Source organism: Coturnix japonica, chromosome Z (genome assembly GCF_054131305.1).
Source record: "Coturnix japonica strain WE chromosome Z, WE-NBRP24, whole genome shotgun sequence".
In the NCBI taxonomy this organism is placed as follows: Eukaryota; Metazoa; Chordata; class Aves; order Galliformes; family Phasianidae; genus Coturnix; species Coturnix japonica.
In genome coordinates, this window is record NC_140702.1 from 42,195,288 (window position 1) to 42,217,174 (window position 21,887).

The 21,887-nt window shown below is 38.5% G+C and overlaps 1 protein-coding gene across 6 annotated transcripts in view; it reads right to left on the bottom strand.

Annotated features, from left to right (window-relative positions):
• ADAMTSL1 (ADAMTS like 1) overlaps positions 1-21,887 on the bottom strand; it is a 379,149-nt gene that overhangs the window by 148,373 nt on the left and 208,889 nt on the right. For all 6 annotated transcript variants that reach the window (XM_015849101.3, XM_085529433.1, XM_015849102.3 and 3 more), the window contains one exon: positions 8,060-8,187. In XM_015849101.3, coding sequence (XP_015704587.2) covers positions 8,060-8,187 — 128 coding nt within the window. The remainder of the gene's footprint in view (positions 1-8,059; positions 8,188-21,887) is intronic.

The following is a 21,887-nucleotide window of genomic DNA, read 5'->3' on the forward strand; positions in this document are numbered from 1 at the left end:
GACTCATGTTAAATTTCTCTTTTGCCAGGACCCCTAAATCCTTCTCTGCAGGGCTGATCTCAAAGAGTTCTTCTCCCAGTCTGTACACACATCTGGGATTGTCCTGATTCAGGTACAGGACCTTGCACTTGGCCTTGTGGAATCTAATAAAGTCTCTCTTTCCAAGACAGTACAGGTCCCTTTGGATAGCATTCCTTCCTTCTATTTTATCAACTACACCATTCAGAGTAATGTCACTAGCAAAACTGCTGAGGGTACATTTGATCCCACTGTCTAAAAAGAAAAGGCATTATGTGATAATTAACCTAATCCCAAATTTAATTGTTTGTTTAGGAATTTGAAGAAATTATGAACTACTTGTAACTGAAAAAAACAGGTCTCTTTCATAGTGATATTAGTACAAAAGAACTGCTTTTTTTCTGGGCAAGCAATGTTGTCCTTATTGAAACTGAATGGTGAAATATCTCCTTCAGAAAGCCATCCAATTTCTAAAATTTTATTTACACAATAGGCTATAACACTAGAAACAGCCGAAGTAACTTACAGGTAGCTAGCCTAGTTACTGATGTTTGGCCATTCACTCAGTCTAGGCAAAATAACAGAGTCCGTGAGAGCTAATTTATCTGTTGATCTTGGCAGAGATAAAAGTATTTCCTTCTAAAGATAACATTAAGTTCAAGTCACAATTTAATTTTAAATTCCAGAAATTATGAGGAAGAGTTAGGATTTGAGAATTTTATTTGGAACTTAAAATGGATATCTATAGTTCCAACAGTGCTCCCACTCACACAAAGCTCTTACTGTGGATAACTTCTGTTACCACTGGAGTTTAAGATTGGCATCGTATTTACTTGAAAGTAAGGCAGACCCTGGACTTTTGATATATAGATTGCTAAACAGAGTATAGTTTATTCCAATTTTTACTTTCAAAATACCCTTTGCATTACTCAGAATGACCAAGTGTTGCTTTCTAATGGCAAGCAATATATAGCACTCTCTAAACTCTCCATACAATAAAGCCATTCAGTACAATCAAAATAAGAAAAATCAAATTTGAGAAAAACAAAGAAAAAATAGGAGAAAAAAAAAGATTACTTTCAGATTGCCACTGGTTCTGTTTTTTTTTTTTGTTTGTTTGTTTTTCAGTTATTCTCTTGTGTTTTTCACTGTAGTATTTTTAATCTTCATAAATTTTTGTCTATTTAACTTAGATTTGAACATACAACACATTGTGTATATACAGCAAGTTATTACACTTGAAAATATTTTTCAGTTGTTTACTAGCCAAGAAAGGAAAAAAAAAAAAAAAAAAGAAAAAAAGCAACAATTAAAGAAACGCCTTTCAGCAAAACAATGGTAAGGACTATCTCTACAGTTAAGTGAAAGGAAACATAACATTAAATCCCACCCGGTCTGTGCCTAAAACCTATCACTGGCACCAAAGTACTAATATCCCAAATCTCAACATGCCTGAGCTCAGAACTAGATCCAAGCTCTGCAGCTGGTCTTTACGAAACAGTTGTACTGACTACAAATACCAAGCACCCCATGTTTTGAGGATGTTTGAACCTGCATCTGAAGAACGTGTTTTCCCAGCTCCAATAAACTGCTCCTGTTCTCTAACATACAATTTGTGGCTTTATGGCATCACAATTTAACTCTACCTTAAATGTTGCATGGCTTATAAAAAGTCCACACCATGCAAAGACTAGCCTAGTTATTTTTTCATTTAAATCTCAGAACAGATTTATTGAAAGGATTATGAACATAGAGGAGCTTTTCCAGTGAACACTGCTTATGAGCTATATATCATAGACTCACTGAATCACAGAAAGGCAGAATAGCTTGAGTAGAAAGGGGCTTTAAAGATCATCCAGTCCCAACACCTTGCTGTGTACTTGATTCCACCCACCAGCTCAGGACCCCATCCAATCTGGCCTCGAACACCTCCAGGTATGGGGCAGCCACACTTTATCTATGCAGCCTCTGCCAGTGCTTCATGAGCAAAACATTTCCTCCTAACACCTAACCTAAATCTCCCATTTCAATTCAAAATTTCTCTTTGTTCTGGGGAGGGACTTTTTATGAGGATATGTAGCAGCAGGAAGAGGGAAAATGGCTTTAAAATGGAAGAGGGTAGATTTTGACCTGATATTAGAAAGAAATTATTTACTTGAGGGTGGTGAGACACTGGAGCAGGTTGCCCAGTGAGGCCCTGCCCTGGAAGCATTCAAGGCAAGGTTGGATGGGACTTTGAGCAGACTGGTCTAGTGGGGCATGACCCTGCCTACAGCAGACGGATTGGAACTAAATGATCATAAAGGTCACTTCCAATCCAAACCATTCTATGATTCTGCCACTACCAGACCTTGTAAAGAGTGTTTCTCTCTTACTGTTTATAAGCCCCATTCAAGCAACCTAAGGCCTAAATGAGTCTCCCTGGATTCCTCTCTGGACTGAACAAGCCAATCTCTCTCCCTCTGTACAAGAGGTGCTCCAGCCCTCTAAAAACCCTTGTGGGCCTCCTCTGGACCCTCTCCAATAGATCCATATCTTTCTTGTGCTGGGGAATCCAGACCTGGATGCAATAAAACACAGAACGGGTGGCTTGAACCCCCGTCTTTTGAGCACTCTAGCTGCTTGGCCAAACTGGGTGCAAGTAAATGATCCAAAGACATTTTTGCAAGGTAGTCCACATTTCAATCCAGATACATATTTATGTAAATCATGTCTATCACTCTCAGCTCTGGGTACGAGATTGACTACCTTTCATTTAAATCACTTAACATATCAGGGAGGATGTCACTAATAGAATGAAACAGTTACAGTTCTCTACTGAAGCAGAAGATGAGACAGCTGTTAACCTACTCTGAAAATCATGTACATTCATTAGGACACAGTTATATTTTTACCAGGATAGAGAAAATCCTCCTCCTAAGTCATCTAATATCTCAAGTGACCTGAGAATTCTATGACGTGTTACAGAATGCTATTTAGATTTGTGGATCTAATTTATAGAATCACAATCACCTAGTTTGGAAAGGACCTCCAAGATTATCCAGTCCAACTATTCTCCTATCACTAACACTTCCCACTGAACCATGTCCCTCAGTACAATATTTTAATGTTTCTTGAACACCACCAAGAATGGTGACTTACATTACCATCCTGGGCAGCTTGTTCTACTAGCACCTGACCACTCTTTCAGAGAATTTTTTCCTAATGTTCAACTTGAATCTCCTCTGGCAAAACTGAAGGCCATTCCCTCTAGTCCTATATCTAATTACTGTTAATTTTGCAATTATGTTTGCAATTATTCAAATTTTTTTTGCTGTTTATTCTATAGACCTTATGATCGCAGAGGAATTATTCTGTTCATCAGAAAATTCTTGTAACTACTGTGTCAGAAGAAAATTGTTTCACAGCATAAAATTGACTTTTTTTTTTTTTTTCAAACTTAGCTGTTTTCTTGCACCTACTTCCAAACATACATTTCAGTGGCTGTTCTACTGGCTGACTAAGTCTAGCTGCAATAAAACTGAGAATCAATTATGCATTATCCCATCCTGCAATAATACACATTTGCAAAGGGCAAACAAGTACATGAAATAAATTCCCAGATTTTCTGGTATCTAAAGAAGTTTCCCTCATTTATTATCCTGATTCAGTTTGCCTGAATCAATATATACATGGTTATTAAATACCCTGGCTGACACATATGCGTACTAACCCTCACTATGCTTTATGACATAGTGTTATTATCACTTCAGTTCGACTGTGGCCTAAATGGACCATAACAAATAGTGGCTGCATGCCAAGGAAGTAGGCAGTGGCCATATTCCAGCATCTCTTCACCTGCTCTGCCTGTGAATGAAGGCTGCTCCAAAAGTAATGCCTCCTATTTTAGCTTGGCCCAAGATGTAAGAGTATGGTAGTGGTACAGCAATAGAGGTTGAACCTTCACACCAATATTATATCATTACATGTTGTTGCTGTGCGAGAGATGGCAGAAGAGCGGCAGTTGGACAAAATGTCATTTGACATGGAAGTGCATATGAAGGAAATGTGCAACATTGAATTCCTCCATGAAGGAAAAATGACACCAACTGATATTCATTGTCACCTGCTGAGTGCTCCTGGAGACTAAACGGTAAATGTGAGCGCAGTGAGATGGTGTGATTCTGTGATTCTGTGATTCTGTGTGTAGTACATTTCAGCAGTGGCAACAGAAAGAACAGCATATGCAAATTTGTCAGTATCTGTATAACCAGTAGTGTCACCAAGGTGAAATTGTCCTGGATTGCATTATTGCCAGTGCTGAGTTTGCCGTGTTTACCACTACAAGCCAGAGTCAGAACTACCCAGGTGGTAGGACTTCAGTGATAGGACTTCACCCGCTCTCCTCTCCCTCTTCTTGGGGGGAAGGAAGTATGAGTAACCCAACTAAGATAAGGAGGGATAACTACTTTACTACAAAAGATAAAAGAATGTAAAACAAAATGAAAAGAAAATACAGGTAATAAATACAACCAGTGGAGAGAGAGGAGGACCATGGTGCTTGCTGCACTACTTGAAATGGAAGAGAGCCTTCTCTCATGTCACTGTGCTATTCTACCTCTTTTACCTGGAATCAGAAATGAAATGGAGAGAACCGGATACTTCTGTGACATTTTCCTATGAACAATACCATTACAGCAGCTCTGTTACAGTTGGTCATTTCTGCTGGTGCAGATTTTTATCATTGTGGCCTGCAGACTCCTCTTCATGGCTGGTAAAAATGCATAGCTACTGGTAGTGGCTATGTTGACTAATAGCATTTTATAGCTGAGAATTTGCTTTATCAAATTGTTACTGTGCTCTTTGTATCTTTTATAGTTTCCATGGAAAGAAATAGAAGGCATTACTTTCAGAGCAACCTATACATTTTTAGCACTCGTGCAGACAAATATCCAGTGTCTCATAAAACTGTTCTCTGTAGAAGCACAACAGTTGCTAGTTTGTCTCTCAGGACAAAGAGAAGTGGTACTTTGTACCGGTTTTGTCCATCACTGCAGGACAAGTTCGTGAGGGAGGGGAGAAAGATTAGTTTATTTTTTCTGAGCTCTGTATTAAAAAAGATGCTGAAAATGATGGGCAAACATTCTGAACTAAGAAAAACATATGAATTTTTACCCAATACACTGTGAAGCTGGACAATTCATTATTACAAGTACGTTGAGGCAAACAATTGTAAAATTCAAAGGGAGTATTGTTCTTCTGGTTAAAAAACAAAAGTAGCTGAAGAGTCTAAGAGTTGTTGCCAACAAAAGCAGGAAAAATATCATTCTTTGAGTTCTAGCCCAGTCTTCACCTGCTAATTATCAGAATGTTATCTTCCTAGGGCTGATTCTGACACTTAAGTAACACGCTGATTCTCATTTAGGTGCAGGATAATTGCATGTGTAGTTGACTCAGGCTGACAGCTCCTGTGTCTTAATGTTACTGGCATATTTATTTATATCACTATCATACTAAATATTCTTAGAATAATTAGGACCAGTTGTTGTAATGACATGTACAGTTAAATAGTCCCCACCCTCAAATGTTTACCATCTAAAACACTAGAAAACAGAATTTCGCGCTAACACTTTCCATTCTTTTGTCACAGCTGGAAAAGCCTAACGCAAAACACATTCCCAAAACAAATAACACAAGGACTAAGATAACTTTGGCAAGCAAAAGCTGGAAATAAAGCTGCTTTCCTTGATTTAACTGCAAGTACTAGTAGTGTTTAGGAATGGGCAATTAGTCTTTGCATTTCTTCAAAGTAGATAGTCTGGACTCTCTCCTTTCATCTAGTGGTTCGAAAGTCATCTCAAACATAATTAAAAGGCAAAAAACATTACAAACATTCATCCCAGAAGTAGAAATATTTAGAATAAGTGTTCTCCAAACCATCTAAATAAGTTGCCATTTTTCACTTGATAGGAGTGAGTAGAATCTTCCTTCATTCTGCTATGCAATTACATGTGGCAAAATACGAGAGACACTGTACCAACCAATAAATTGCCCCAAAGAGGTGCATAATTTTTTTTCTAATCTAAAGATTTACTTCAAGAAAACATTATTTTCAAACCTTCAAAGTCTTGGTGAGTTTCTTTCTCCTGCTTCCTCACTGCTTTTTTTTTTATTATTATTATTTTTATTTTTTTTTAAGCAACTTAAAATGCTTGCACAGCCCACAGTAAGAATAATGATTTCAAACACTTATTTCATTAACAATTGCATGTAGACTGGGAAAAAGGAAAATCTATCGCATATTTGATACTCTGCTAATTCCAGGTCAAATTTTACTATTTTTGATTTATTGCCATTGGCTAGCAAAAATGCTGCATCTAATTAACTTTCTGCATCCTATTGTGGAAATAAGGATCTTCTGGGTCTGGATGGACCAAAGTTTGCATTTGGTTTCTTAACGCAGGAGCACTGCTTGTGCACTGAAGGTTCAGTAGTAATGTACTGTGTGAAATTAGAACTGTATGATTTGTATCTTTATTCCCTATTCCACTTCATAACATGAACATGACAAGAATCAAAGAGGAATTCCCAGAGGAATGGTTTATGCTTTCATACTGTAAAACTACCACTACTACTACTTCTAAGGTGGAGTCCAAGACTCTTCCCCTCTAATGCCAGCTGAGGCAGAGGTTTAGCAAGCCCTTGTATTAAGGAGATGCTCCAGATCTCCTAAAATGCCTGGATTTTATGCCTATAGAAAACATCATTTAGTTTCCTAAGATACACTAATTGAAAACAAATTCCCACTTAGGCAGTTCCTGAACACAAGGCTTTTGAAGAACTCCTATTTGCTCTGGAATGAGTGAGAAATGAGAATTTGGCCCCAAGTTTAAAAACAATTCTGATTTTTTTCTTCTTCTTCTCATGGGAATGGAATAGAAAGGTTGTTTCTTTATGCTTGTTGTGACAGATGATACCTTTGCCTATTATTTCCTCTTCTAATAGACTGTTGCACACTATTTAACCAATAATCACTGAAAAGAGGAGACCAAACTGTCCATAGATAGTGTTAAAATATACAACATTCTATCCTGAGCTTATGATTGAATACTTGTGCTGTTTCCTTTCCTCATCAAACAGCGTTATGTATTAACGCATCAGATGTGGGAAATTTGAACTTACTGTCATTGTTTTATTATGATCACAAGAAAAAATACATGAGAAAATATGCAGGATGAAAAATTGTTATTACATTTTTAATGTTTCGATCTACAAGGTATCAAATATGGTAGGAAGGCACAAAGTCTGGAGTTTGTCTTCATATCCTTTATCAGAAATCTGTTAATACTTTTTACATACATTCTGTTTAATGCAGGCTTTTTTTCCCCTAAAGTACGAAGAAATAACATTTCCTAGAAATATTTTATAGATGAACATTACATACACCACAGAGTGGAAATATTATCAGGTGACTTGCCCATGTTCCACTGAGAGCTAGTAGTCGAGGATGAGCCTACCTTTTGCACTTGTCAATTTGATCCCTGCCTCCTGGAGAAGGTTTGCTGGTATGGAAGTACTGTAGCTTGAAATATAACTCATAAGATACCCTTAGCAGAAGGGTAAATTCTTTTTTACATAGTTCTGGATATCACGTTGGGTCAATATGATGCTTTTACAGTCTCAGTGTGGCTGAGATTGTGGGGCGCTAAATCTAGTGAATTAGATGTAGTTTGGTATAAATATGTGAAAAGGCTTACTGCTCAAATGGTGAAAGTGTAGGGAGGTTTCACTTTTCAGTAGCTGGCAGCCTTCAGCATAGTTAAGCAAGCTGTCCAAGCAGCTTTTGTATCTCCATGGGTTCCCACTATATTTTAAAATTGTGCTGCCTTATCAAACGTGTTGGCTGCTTGCCTGAGTCATAAAACACAATCCATAATTTTCTAACACTGAGGTGGAAATTTCAGCATAGTTCAAGACCTCTACTGGCTTCTTCTTATAGTCTGACACATACCAGCAGTTCAGATTCTCCCATCAGTAATGTAAAAAGCGTTCTCCAACTTACTTGCTGCTCAGGCAACGTCTCAGTGAATATGAAGCCCCTCCTCCACATGTGCGTGAACATTCACTCCACGAACCCCAGGCATCCCACAGTGAGTCTCGATCTTCTTCTGAGCGAGCTGTTCTGGAGCTCTGAATAGAGGGAGAGAGGATAAAAAAAAAAATAAATCATGAAAAATGACATCAAGAACAAAAAATATTGTTGCTAGCTTAATTCTGTCTTTTTCCTGGATATTGCCATAGTCATCAAAGACACTGAACAAATCCATTCCCCGACATTTCTACTGATCTGCAGTTTCTCTTCTAGTGAAGATTGCTGCATGAAGTTGCCTTCATCCTTTGAGTATCATGCAATATCTCAGTTTGAGACTAGGGATGATTATTATAGAAGAGTACTTTGGGCAGTGGTAAGGCAATGTATTTTCCTGATTAAAAGGAAAAGAGAGAGAGAGAGAGAGAGAGAGAGAATGCTGTAGAATGCTGTAGACACTGGAAATTGCACTTTTAGCTTTTGCAGTTAGAAACTATGAAATGGCATATTAAAAAGTTCCTTCCAAGGTGCTTCTCAGGAGAAAAAGGACCACAGCATAGTGAATCTACATGATACAAGTGCATTTAACAAAAACTTTTCATGCATTCATCTTAGGGAACTGGAACTATCATTACTTTTTCTCTGTCCAAAGATCCGAATACCTATGCATGATAGTGATCAGGAAGTGTACTCATTCAAATGTGGCTGTGGGCAGTCAATTACTGAATGCTGCACTTCTACTTGTAGTTGGAATAAATGAGAAGACAAGTGTATGAACAGAGTCTTGTACATATTCACCAGATAGAAAAAAAAAAGAAAAAAAAAGCAAGCAACATTATACTGCTAGAACTTGTTAGAAGACTGATGTCAGCTGTCAACACTCAGGGATTATTTCAGAGAGAGATAGCACAACACTGAAATTGTTTCATCTTCGCTGAAGCTGTGTAAAAGTTTTGTAATGAAATCTGAAACCCACTGAAATGCACCAGTATTGAATACTGTTATTTGTGGGCAAAAAAAGGAAGTGTTGGTGATGGTTTAGGGCTGTGAGCAGTTTTACTATATATCAGTGTAAGGAAGATACTGAATTCATCACATGATTCTGAGATCCAAACCGAACACTCTGTGTCCATAGAGCAAAGGGAGTCTGGCACACTAGCATATGAAATGCAAGTTAATTGGGATTTATCAGAATAAGAGGTTAACTATTCCATTTACTTTCATAAGCCAAGAATGCATTATATAGTCTTACTACTGGGAGATATTTTCCAATGTGTAAATCATTTAATGCTACAAATCTTTTAAGGGCATTTTTGAACACCCACTAGTGTCATCTGTGATGCAAAATAAGTAGCTAGGCATAAGACTGCCTGAAGTGAAGGCCCATGTCTTTTATTGGTCATCTCTATACTGAACTCAGTAACAAGGCTAAAATCTCACACTGAATACTTTTCTCCCACAAACAGAGAGCCAGTGATCACAGTGTTGTATACATTTGCACCCTTTGACAGTCATTAGTTCCATACATCTGAGGGATAAAAACACTGCAAGTGCTGTTCCTACCATCCCCTGGGAGTCTTCTGCCCTGAAGCGAGTCATTAGCTCACAGATCAGAACTTAGCTTACTCAAGTTGACAGAGTAATTATATTGTTTTATTCATTCCAAAAGCCAGATAGACTGGCACAGTAAATGAAGAGTAACTAAATGAAAGCTGATCATTTTAAAATTGCTTAAGTGAGCTTAGACTGTGTGCAAATTGGCAAAATTCAATGGATAAAATGTCTGAAGGAAATAAAAGTCAGATTTGTAAGACACCTGTCCAGCCACTCTCCCTCTCTTCTTTCCATTCTTTCTTCCATCAAGGCACAGCCCAAACCTGAACTTGTCTGCCTGTTTAGGTAGAGTGGGTTTTCCTCTCTGCAAAGGAACCAAACATGGACATTTCTTTTGACAGGAGGAGTTCAGTGAGGGGCTAGTATCAAACAGGACAACAGCAGAACAAAGCAACAGGCCATTCATCCAGCTGCAACTCTCTGGCATTTCACAGAGGACATCTGCTGCATTCCTTATGTTGCTGTTCATTCACCCTTCAAGGGCACGTGTACTTCATTTTTTAACCACAGCATGCATTTTAGAAGGCAAATATACAAATGTCCCTTACAGTCTGGCTGACACAAAGAAGGCCAGTCCTTTTGAAAGACCTTTAGATCTGGGTCAAAGAACACTGAGGTGAAATAAAAACTGTCATCAAACTAAAGGGGCTCAAGAGCAGAACATTAAAGACAAGCTCAGTATTTAAAGAAAGACTTAAAAGGGACTCCACAAAAATTTTAAAGGTTGGTGTTTTTTTGTGTGTGTGCATGTTTTGTTTTGTTTTTTTATTTATTTATTTTTAAATTTTTTATATAATTCCTGTGAGTGACAAGGAAGTTAAACCAAGCATAAAGAAGGCAAGTTCTCTTCCATCACGTCTGGTGAAGGACCTCTACTACTGTTACTAAAGTCCATTTTCAGTTTGATCCATGACATGGAGTTTATAATGGTATTTTAAACACATACAGTACTTCCTTCTGCAAAACAATTTTTGGATGATAGTTTAGATGGGTAATTGAGTCAGTTTTAGGTTTCCGTAGCATTTAGTATGATGTAATTTTTCTTTGGGTCTACAGCTAGGAAAAAAAGCATGAATTAATTTAGTCTGCTAGACATAATGCTGCATGTGTCTAATGAAAGTGTGACAATGATTTGACACTATCCATTTATCTTGCCCTTATTAAAATGCAATTTGATTTATTTTCAACACAATAATTGAAAGAGTAAATGTGAAATATAAGGTAAGATACGTGTTCAAATTCAGAATGTGGCTGATCCCCACAGCTGCAGAAGATCACATGTGCAACAATTTTACAGATGCCATCCATCATCTAGATACAATCTCATTAACAGTTAAATGTAAGACAAAGGGACGAGGATGCCAATTTGCCAAGTTTATTTCAGCTGTTTTCTGAAGGGTATTTTTAAAATAAAACTTTGTGTTTGTACTTCTAGGCAGCTAAGAAGAAAATCTGTATCCATGCTTTTACTTCGCAAGGAAACTAAAAAATGGGTGCTTACCCTGGTTGTTTAGCACTGGTTGAAAGCCCAGTCAAAGACATAATTAAAAAGGCTTGCAAGGTAAAAATCACATAAACCAAGTACTCTTACCTCATCACAAATTATAAGCATCAGCACAGCTAGACATTCTAAGGGTCCAGATTTTTCAGAAATAAGTTGTACTCCCACCCAGAGGGGAGCCATGTGCCTGTTATTTGCATTCCGAGATTTGTTATAAGACCTATATATTCCCAGAAAGCATGTGATCTCAAGCTGGAACGGGCTCCAAGTTTTCTTTTAACAAGTGGAATAAACATAATTCATTTCAACTCTATCCACGTTTAATGTTAAAGAAAGTAGTGTGGTTTTCTCTCCTGCAAACTGCACAGTTAAGATTGTGCCTGAAATTCTAGCAATGCCTGAAGAGCCATTTTAAATCTGAAGAAGATTATGGATCTATTGCAGGCTTAAGGAGTATCTACCATTACCAGCTAAGGATTCACTCTTTAGTACAAACTTTTCACAAGGAGTTTATGCCGCTAATCCGTAGTTTTTACCCACTTTCAACCAGGCTATTTAAGCTGAGAAACCTACATGAGAACATGAAGTTACTTCCACAAAGAGTAAGCTGGGAAAAAAAAAAAAAATAGAAAAGAAAAACAAATCAGCCAATCAACCACCACCACCACCATAAAAAACAAAAAAAAAAACAAACAGGAAAAATAAGGAAGAAAAAAATACCCAGGTTGGTACCTTTCAAATGTCAGTGTACACCAAAGATGCAGAATGCAGACATTCATCAATGATCATTACACCCTACTGCTGATTACAAAAGAGCTTCCTTCCCTTTTCTGTCCATCCAGGTGGATGGACAGTCTGAGATTTCCAGGAAACACTCACTGTTTTGTCCTGAGATCTACAGCATGAGTGGTAGAAAAGTCCCTGCCTGAAAGCAACTTTCTTATAAATGACCTACATAAAACAACAACAAAAATCTGCTATCACTAATTAAAATCAATCAGCTCTTTCTTTATACCTCATTACTGTAATACACAGCTAACCTGAGGGTGATCCTGCAGCTAACACCCAGGACAGCAGCTGTAGAGGAAAGGGGGATGATCCCCAAAACAATTCTCAAAGGAGAAGCAAACCCTATGCATTTAGACAAGAAAGCAAGAAGGATCATGTGTACAAAATAGAAGGATGAAGAAGTGAAGTCAGTGTCAGAGGATAAATCATGCTGTTGAAAATCTTAAAAAAAAAAAAGGGGAGGTTGGGGGGGGGAGGGGGGAGGAAGGAGCCTTAAAATATGAGCTGAAAAAATAACTTCTTAGAATATAACAAAAATAGTCTAATAAAAGAGCTTGGCGTCCAATTTTATTGTCAAAAATCTAGCATCAATGCTTAATGTTTATTTCTGAGTTTATTGAAGAGTTGTCAAGCATTCATGTTATATTCAGACTATGAGCTGAATAACAGGTCTTTCCTACTCTCTCCATTAACACACAGTATACACAGAAATCTTTTACAACATCTGGAATACTATGTGAAAGACACAAGTGTCACACGTCCTTAAATCAGAACAGCTGCCTGGCCATCCAGGAACTGCATCCCTGATGAGAAAACCATGTTTCTTTCAGGAGCATGTGTGTACACATGTGTGTGGGTGCACAGAGGGAGAAACACGAAAAGTAGCAAGACCTCTGCTCAGATCCTGAGACCTATAAAAGTAGTTCAGCCTTAAGAAAATAAATGTCTTAGTCACATACTGGAATTTAATTTAAAATTTTGCTTGGAACCGTAGTATCCATACAGAAGCCAACTATTTGTCAGTGTCACACAGAGAAGAGTGTGTATAAATGCAGATCATGTTATTTCATTGCTCTTCAGTTACGAAGGTTTCCAGTTTTCCTCCTTCTCCAACAAAATGTTGCTAAATTCATATTTTTCAATAAACTTGTATGTTTTCTAGATCAAACAGCAATAGAGATAGTGAAAAATGCAATTAACCTGTTGTTGGACTAAGGCACCGATACTGAGTTTAAGCCACAGTTATTTCCCAGATGATATGCAACACTGGGTTTGGTTAAGAAATTCAGATCATCTGTTTCTTATCATACCCCACTGTTTAGGGGTATGATGAACTGTCAGTGACAATACGCAAGGCTCTTCTAAGGCCATTGCCTAAACTTTTCTTTTGCTACTGTGAAAATGATATTAGGGACAAAGAAAACACAGTTATCTTTCCCTTTTATGTGGTCTTTTTGCCCTTCCTTTTCAGATCCATCCAGGGACGTCCCTGTATGAATACCTACCAAGCCATACATTCTCTTTCTTTTGAGTAATCTTTGATCATCCTTTGACTCGCTTGTCATCCTTGCTAGTTTGTCATTGACACACTTCAGAATATAAAGAAATGCTGCCTGTAGTGAACCAGGAAGAAACTACTCTCAACACTTACCTATGTAAGAGCAGGAGACAAGGACAGTAACCCCATCCCTTTTAGGAAAGTTGTATTTCTAAACTTCAACTAATGTAAATATATGGTTTATGAGATTTCATTTTCACAGAGTTGTGTATCTTTGTTGCACTCCATCCAAGGTAACAGATGGATTACAGTTCAGACAGGAAACTGCTTGGAAATCTCTGGCTCTTAAAGGAAGCCAATGCTGAAAAAAATTCTAAAGCTAGTTGAATTAATATTGTTAATTACTGTCAAACAAATCGTTGACATGTAAGACGTTTCTGACTAGCCGTGGAAACATTTCTAAGCTATTATCTTGGAAATACCATGAGTCAAATTTCTTGGCATGTCCAGTTTCAGTGCACACATACAAAAAAACTGTTTAATGTATCTAGGCATAAAATTGCATATCACTTTAAACAGCACTGTATAATTGAAGCACATCAGCTCTCCCTGAAGAAAGGATTTGTTAAGATAAAACCTATCTTGAAAGTACAATAATTCACTGGAAGCACTAGAATTCCTCAAGGCAGTAGTAGCCCTCTGGTTCTCACTAGATATCTGCCTCCTTCATGCACCTCATACAAGCAGAGCTCCTCATGGTAACCTCAGCCCTATAACCAAGGGCTGAGTAGGAATGAACATCAATCTGTTTTCCCAAACTGGCTCCCTCAGAGTCAGGATGGATTAGTTTTGCTCAGTTGGTGTGACAGATGGCTTGTGTTGCTATTACCCTGACCATATCCCATGAGAAGACAGAGAACTTCAGTCACCAGAGCAATCTGAGGTTCTAGAGCAATCTGGAAATAAGTAGCTGCAATAAACTTCTGAGTTCTTGATATGAAGTGGCTATAACTCCTGCAATGGCTCCCTGCTCGGCCATGGCTACTCCTGTCCTGTGTAGGGCTACATACAGAACAGTACAAGCACACTTGCCCACGGCTTTCAGTCTTGGAAAGTAGCTGAGGAACTTTTGCCTCCTTTGCACTTGCAAGACCAGGCAAAACACTTGTGAAGAGCTTGTGAGAGTACTTCCTATGGAAAACCCCTGGCACTGGAAACCCTTGATTTGAATGACTATGCCGCAAGGAAGGCACTGGCACAGAAGCTCACATGTAAGGGTATATATACTGTACTCTGGGTAATTAATTTATACTCAGACTTTGCCAGTACAGACAACTGGATCAGGATTTATTATTTCATTTCAGTTTATAAGAAAGGAATAGACAGAAAACAAAAAAACCAAACAAAAACAAAAACAAACAAAAAACCCCTAATCCTTTTCTAGGTTGTTTTTCATTTACTCTTTCTTCAAAATCTAAATCAGCTTCTTGGAAGAGACAGAGTAAGATATCTTGATGAAAAGGTGAGATCCTTTTGCAGTTTTTCAGTGTTTATTCTATTCCAAAAGCAACAGGAAGAGCAATAAGTGGACAATTTATCTTTACTCTGAGGAAAGAGACCGAATGGACATATGGCTAACTCAGCTCTCTGGGGCACAAGTACAAATTTGCTGTGCTACTCCATTCTGTCCTGAGTTCTTTTTGTCTTTTTTCTTAAACAGCATAGTCATGCAAGGCAGGCTTATCACTATCAGAGTAGATGTACACATCTGCACCCTCTGGCAGTCATCAGCGCTGTGCATCAAGTGCTCTCTGAAGGATCAAAACATTGCCAGTACTGTCATCCACACTGCACTGTGGGATTCCTCCTGCCCTCAAGCAAGTCACAAAGCAGTATGTACACAGTCTTCTAAAACGTATCCCTATGACCCATCATAGGGGAGTACATGCCTTATCGTCTGCAAGAAAAAAGGGAAGAAATGATAAACAGTCATCTCAGTACTTTAGGAGCTAAACAGTCAATCCCAAGGCTGGGCTGGAAGTTTTATCCCGGGAGAAATGTGCCAAACGTGAGCTCATTTCTTCTTCTTAAAGGGTAGCAGCCAGCCAGGGGGGTTGCTGGCAGAGGATAGAGCTGACACCATATCACTTCAACACACTGCACGCTGCACTCCCTATAACATTTTATAACAGTGCCTTATAAAACTCAGATCAGTCCTATCTCTCACTCCAGTTACCCATATGAAAATATACACCAGGGGAGCAATGCGAATACAAGAACTCTCTTTCTTGCTCTCACAGACCCAAGTTACAACACCCTGTTGTATTTAAATCCTGCCGTGCTGGTGTAAACACCAGGCATGGGTGATCCAATACAGAGCAGGTCCAAGCTGGCTCAACCTCAGACTTGTCGCCTAATTGACTCAGAACAGTTTTTGAGGCTAGGACTGGTTCAGATGCAGGGTGGGTGAAATCACTTTCCAGAATTCGGAACCCACCCAACAGCATGGGTTCAAAAGTGCATCTTACACTCAAAGACTTCAGGTTTGCCTTTCACGGAGGAAGGACTAGGGGCAAGAAAAGAGCTGCGAGTGGTGCAGAGAAAGGAAAGAAGAGAAAAGGAAAACTATATGATAATGCCTAGTGCATGCTACATGTTTTATAAGAGCCAAGAAGTGAAGGCTATATGCTGGCTTGGCTGTGTTTGTTGGCCTCAAGGAAAAAATGGCCCACATATGGCAGGCAGCTCCAGTTCCACAGTTGAACCATTATCTCCCTCAAGAAAGCAGGATAATACTTTGAAGAAGTGCATATTAGCCATTTTCCCTAGGCTAAGTGAACTGGCCTTAGGCTTCAGATATCCACCCAGATTAAAATTCTGCACAGGCCACAACATCTAACCATGAGTCTTTTCATGTGCCTTAACCTGGACGTGAGCTGGATTTAGAATCTCTGGTTCAGAAACTCCAGACTAGAGGACCTTGTCATGTAAACCTGCAAGGAATCAGGCTCTCTGCAGCAGGTGGTAACCCAGATGCCTTGGGTTACTAGAGAAGGTGATCAGAAGGGAATTCAAGGAAGGGAGAACTCTCCAAGGGCTTGCACAATTTCAGATAAACACCCACAATTATGAAGTTTATTCAAAATAAAGAAATTCTTCTACTCTTCTGATGGTCTGCCATCTCCCTCAGTTATTTCATGGAGCTGTGTATGTATTTATTTTAACAACAAGGGGCTGTATAAAGGATTGAAATATTAAGCCTTAGTGGAGACAGGGAAGGTGAAAGAAATGTGTTTATTTAAAAAAAGAAAAAAAAAAAAAAAAAAAAAGGGAGGAGGGACCAAAATAAACCAACAACAAGAAAAAGAGGGGATGGCAGACAGGCAAGAGAGAGGGAGGATGAAAGGAAGGGAGGGAGAGGAAGGGAAGAGAACCCAGAAATTATGTGGAAAATCCAAGACCTAATTTCATAATAGAAAACAAAACATCACCACCAACAACAGAAAAACAAACAAACATGGGAAGACAGGTAAAGAAAGTCCAGAGGACCTTTAGGAATTAGCTAAAAAATTCAGAGATCATAAAATATTTTACTCTGCACTAATCACTAAACAATTGATCTCAAATTAATGTAGATGACTTTTTAAAGGAAAATGCTTTCACAGAATCATAAAAGAACTGTAGGATTTGGAAAGAACCTCTGGAGATCACATAGTCCAACTCCCTGCCAAAGCAGGTTCCATAGAGTTGTTTAAAAGGAAAGTGCTCAGGTGGGTTTTATCTCCAGAGAAGACTCCATCACCTCTCTGGGCTTCTTTCTCCAGTACTGTCACCCTTGCAGTAAAGAAGTTCGTTCTTATGTTTGTATAAAACTTCCTGTGTTCCAGTTTGTGGCCACTGACCCTCATCCAGTTGCTCAGTACCACAATTAAAAGAGCATGGCCCCATCCTCTTGACAACACACTTTTTGATACATTATATAGGTGTTGATAAGATACCCTTTCAGACTTCTCCAGACTCAGCCTTTCCTCATACAGGTGGTGATCCAGGTCCTTGATAATTTTTCTATCTCTCTGCTGGACTCTCCTTTGATGTTCCTAAACTGGGGAGCCAAGAACAGGGCACAGTACTACAGATGTAGCCTTATCAGAACAGAGTAGAGGGAAGATCACCTTCCTGGACTTGCTGCCTATGCTCTTTTCATGCATACCATTGGTCGTCTTAACCACAAGGGTATACTGCTGGCTCATGGCCAACCTACTGTGCACTAGCACCTTGTTTCTGCATCACAGAGCTCTTTTCAAGCAGCCCCTAACCTGTACTGATGTGTATGGCTACTCTTCCCCAGGTGTAGGGTTCTATACTTCACCCATGTTCAAAAGGTTACTCTTTGCCCAATTCACCAGTCTGTCCAGGTCTTGCTGAGAAAGTAGGACAGCCTATTGGCATGTCAGCCACTCCTCCCAGCTCTGTATCACTGGGAAACCTGCTGGGGGCGCACTCTGCCCCTTTAGCCAGGTCACTAATGAAGTTCCTGAACAAGACCAGATCCAGTACTGACTCAAGAAACATTGTGCTGTTGGTAAAAACCCTTCTGAGCACTCAGCTCTTGAGGGTTTGTAGTACTGACATACAGGAATTTTCTAGGAGTACTGGGTATTTTATTTTATTTTTTCATCATTTTAAATTGAGTTACAAAGATGTAAGAGATTCCAGGATATAAGCATTTGCTGCAATCATTCTACACTATCATATCACACACAGTGGAAAAAATAAATATGTTTTTTTTCTCTCACCAAAGACACATCCACACTTTGGAACCAATACGTTGCACAAAAGTCAGTCTTCATCTCTGGTAATCCACTTTCTTTCGCCCTGGTAATTACCAGCACTGATGTGTGGCCAATCCCATCTGAAGACTGCTCAGGTTTGAATTAGCAGAGAAGTGAATGCTGAAGTTTTCAGTTTCAGAAATTTCTGTTGGTTCACTTTTGCCTCCCCTTCAACTAATTTACATCTTTCTTCTTTAAAATGTGTCCCTGGTTAGACCTTTAAGGGAACCATTGTCAATAACACAGTAACTTGTAAATCCCTCCCTCTCTTTTTTAAACAGGAACTATGAAAATGTCATATCCAGAATGTATTCACAACCATAATCCATTCACATTCTTTTTCATCCAAAATGAAAAAGAAAAGTACAGCCCTGGGCTTTTTAAGGGCAGTTATTAGCCTCAACAACAGATGCTTTTAACAGCCGAGGCTGAGAGAAATACAGGGATTTATGTCACTCAGTCAGTCAGTAAGTAAATAAATAATCCACCAATCTGATGCCAGCACCAGAACAGTAGGAGACCTTATTGCTTCCTGTATTTCTTTTCACTTTAGTTTCTGTTGATATAGCACAGGATCTGAACAATACACTAGCAAACCTCAATCAGGGACTGAGATTACATCCAACAAAGCTAGAAGGGGAAATCTGACACCCCTACAGTACATTCATATGGAAACAAAATGAGTTATATTCATTTTATGGGACAGTTTGAATTTATTATGAATTGCATATAATTTCCTGTCTTGTTTCTTTAGTACTCTTGGAATTTATTTCAGGATGTCTTGCGTTATCACATACACTTCCCTCTGCCCTGACACCCTCTCTGCTAAACTTGCTCTAAAAGAAGTCCCTGAAAGGCAGAAATCCCAGGGCAACCTCTGAAGGACTAAATCTTTGGAAGACATTCCGTAAAGGCAGTGAAGATGAAAACTTCAACTTCATGTGAAGTGAAAATTATGAGTGTCACTTCTTTCTCTGCACAAATAGGTGAAGGAGCACTTCAATGAGACATATCCAAATAGCTCACAGGTGGCAAAACTATTAAGACTCCTGCATATGCTTGCCTTAGAAGCAGAATAAATCTGAGAAGCTACACTCTCTGCTTTCTTTCACCCAGTCGCTAGTCTATACTGCTTTCCAATTGCACTGCAACATTACTTACTTTAACAAGAAATTTAAAGAAGGTGGGCTCTGGCAGCAAAAAGAAAAGAAAGTGCTCATATGCAAAATGAAATTCTAATCAGGATACTTTAAAAAGAGTTGGGAATAAACTTAGGGTTAATAATCTCATAAAATACAGAAGAAAATGAATTTATATAGCTGAAGAACATGGTCTGTAATTTCATCTAATACTATGCTTATATAGAGGTTAAAAGTTATTATTCAGAGAACAGCATTTCCCACTTCCAAGAAGATGGGCAAAAACTTAAATGGTGATAACTCCATACAATGGTGGAAGAGCCTATAACAGAAGATAAAATGGTGCATACAATTATTTTAAAAGAAATATCCATTTACTATTTATTTTCTTTCTGAGGTTTGCATGAATATATACTCAAGGCCTAGGAGATCACAGGGCTGGAGCACCTCCCTTATAAAGACCTCACTGTGGCCTTCAGGACAGAGTGACCCTTTATCAGGGAGTGTTGCAATCGTACAAGGGGGAACGATTTTAAGCTGTTCTGTAATCCTATGTTATAGGACCTCCAACATCCAAAGCTTGTCAGCCATCTATTAAGACAAGTCTACTGTCCATATGGTGATATGAAAAGAAAGTAATGCTCAGAGTACATATCAACCCTTTCTGCTGTACTTCATACCAAAGTATGGCATTCTGATGAAATTCACTATTTCATGACAGCTTTTGATTAGTTGCTGTCTACCAGATGGGAAGACTTCTTTTGTAACTGTTCCTGGCTTGGGCTACAATGAGTTATTTCTTTCTCCTTTTTCTGCTCCTCATCCTAACTCCATAAATATAGATAATATGAATAATATATTATAAACGTATTCCCACTAACCTAAATTTTCTGATTGTTTCTGTAAGGATGATGCCATTCTCATTTTATTTCTCATATGACAGACAACAGACTGCAGCTTCCCTATCTTTGTCCACACAATTGCTGCCCATACAGCTCTGACTTTTGTAACAAGCTTAAGCAAGTAGCTATGAAAAGCAATAGAGATAACAAGAGTGACTGCAGATTCAAGGAAGAGTTCCCTTATTGCTGGAAGGCTGCAGTAAGTCCTGCCCAGAGACTTTTCTTCTCCAGATGGAAAAAGAGTAAATAAAGTGAGTAAATAGAGAACAAATAAAACTCTGAGTGAGAAGAAATATTAAATAAACCCAAACATGGTGCTATATGTAAAGAAAGTGATGGATATGCAGACCTAGTTGCATGTAGATATTCATGGTGTGTCATTCATAGGCATGAGTTTTTCAGCATATGGTGGCATGGCCACAAACCACAATGGTCAGAAGTTTTCCATTCCTTTGCTTGAATAAAATGTAGGTTTGTATAGTTAAGCTATGAATTTCAGTGCATTCAGTTTGATCTCACCAACAGAGGAGATCAAATGCCAGTCTGCATATATGAACACTTAGGACCGTGTACTGGAAAATCCTTCTCTCTACAGCTGTAAATGTAGGAACAGATGAGTGTGCATGCAATAGTAGATAGACCTATCTACACATGAAAGAAAAAACTGTCAAAGCTTTGTACATGTGGATATAAACAAGAAGCATTATATTCATTCCACTGGCTAATTGTGGTTGTGGCCATCCAAGACAGACCCAGTTAGATAATAGGGGAATACAATGCCAAAGAGCCTGGAAGGGATGGACTATTGTACTTGACTATTTTCCATGTACAAAACAGAATAGAAAAAGAAAGAAATCCTCCAAAAAAGAAAGAAAGAAAAAAAAAGCACACAAAATCCCCCCAAACCCACACATGTGCTTTATTACAGTTCCTAGTGTTAGTTCTGTAAATACCACAAGAGCAACCAAGAGAGCTAAAAAAAGCCGCTGAAAAGATGCAAACAACAAATGCAAATGTGATTAAATGCCCTTCTGACATGAAATGATTTGACTTCAAATTTGGATGAACACACATGTCAATGGCTGGTTATGGTTTTGGCCAAATTCCCTTTGAGTTAGACAACTGTGCTTTGCTTGTGTTAGGCTTTTATTTTTAAAGAAATTGAAAGGGAAATCTTTGGAATTGAATGCCTGCTCTCTTTTGTTCCTCTTAAAAGTGTTGTGTTAATATTTTCTTAGCATGCAAAAGTTCACAGAGCAGTGAACAAAATTCTCCAAATACCTGCTCAGTCTGGAAGGAGAGAAACAATCTTTTCAAGTTACTTTTAACCTGGTTTTAGTTTTCCAAGACAAGTATCTAGGGTTAGATTCTTAAAAGTATCTCTGAAAGTACCTAATTGCCACTATTGCTAAGAAAACAAGTTGTCTGGGCATGGAGCAAATTCTAAGGCAGAGAACAACTGGACTGCAGACCCTACAGATCTGCAAGCAACACACTCTTCCACCACTCAACTGAAAATGATTTCT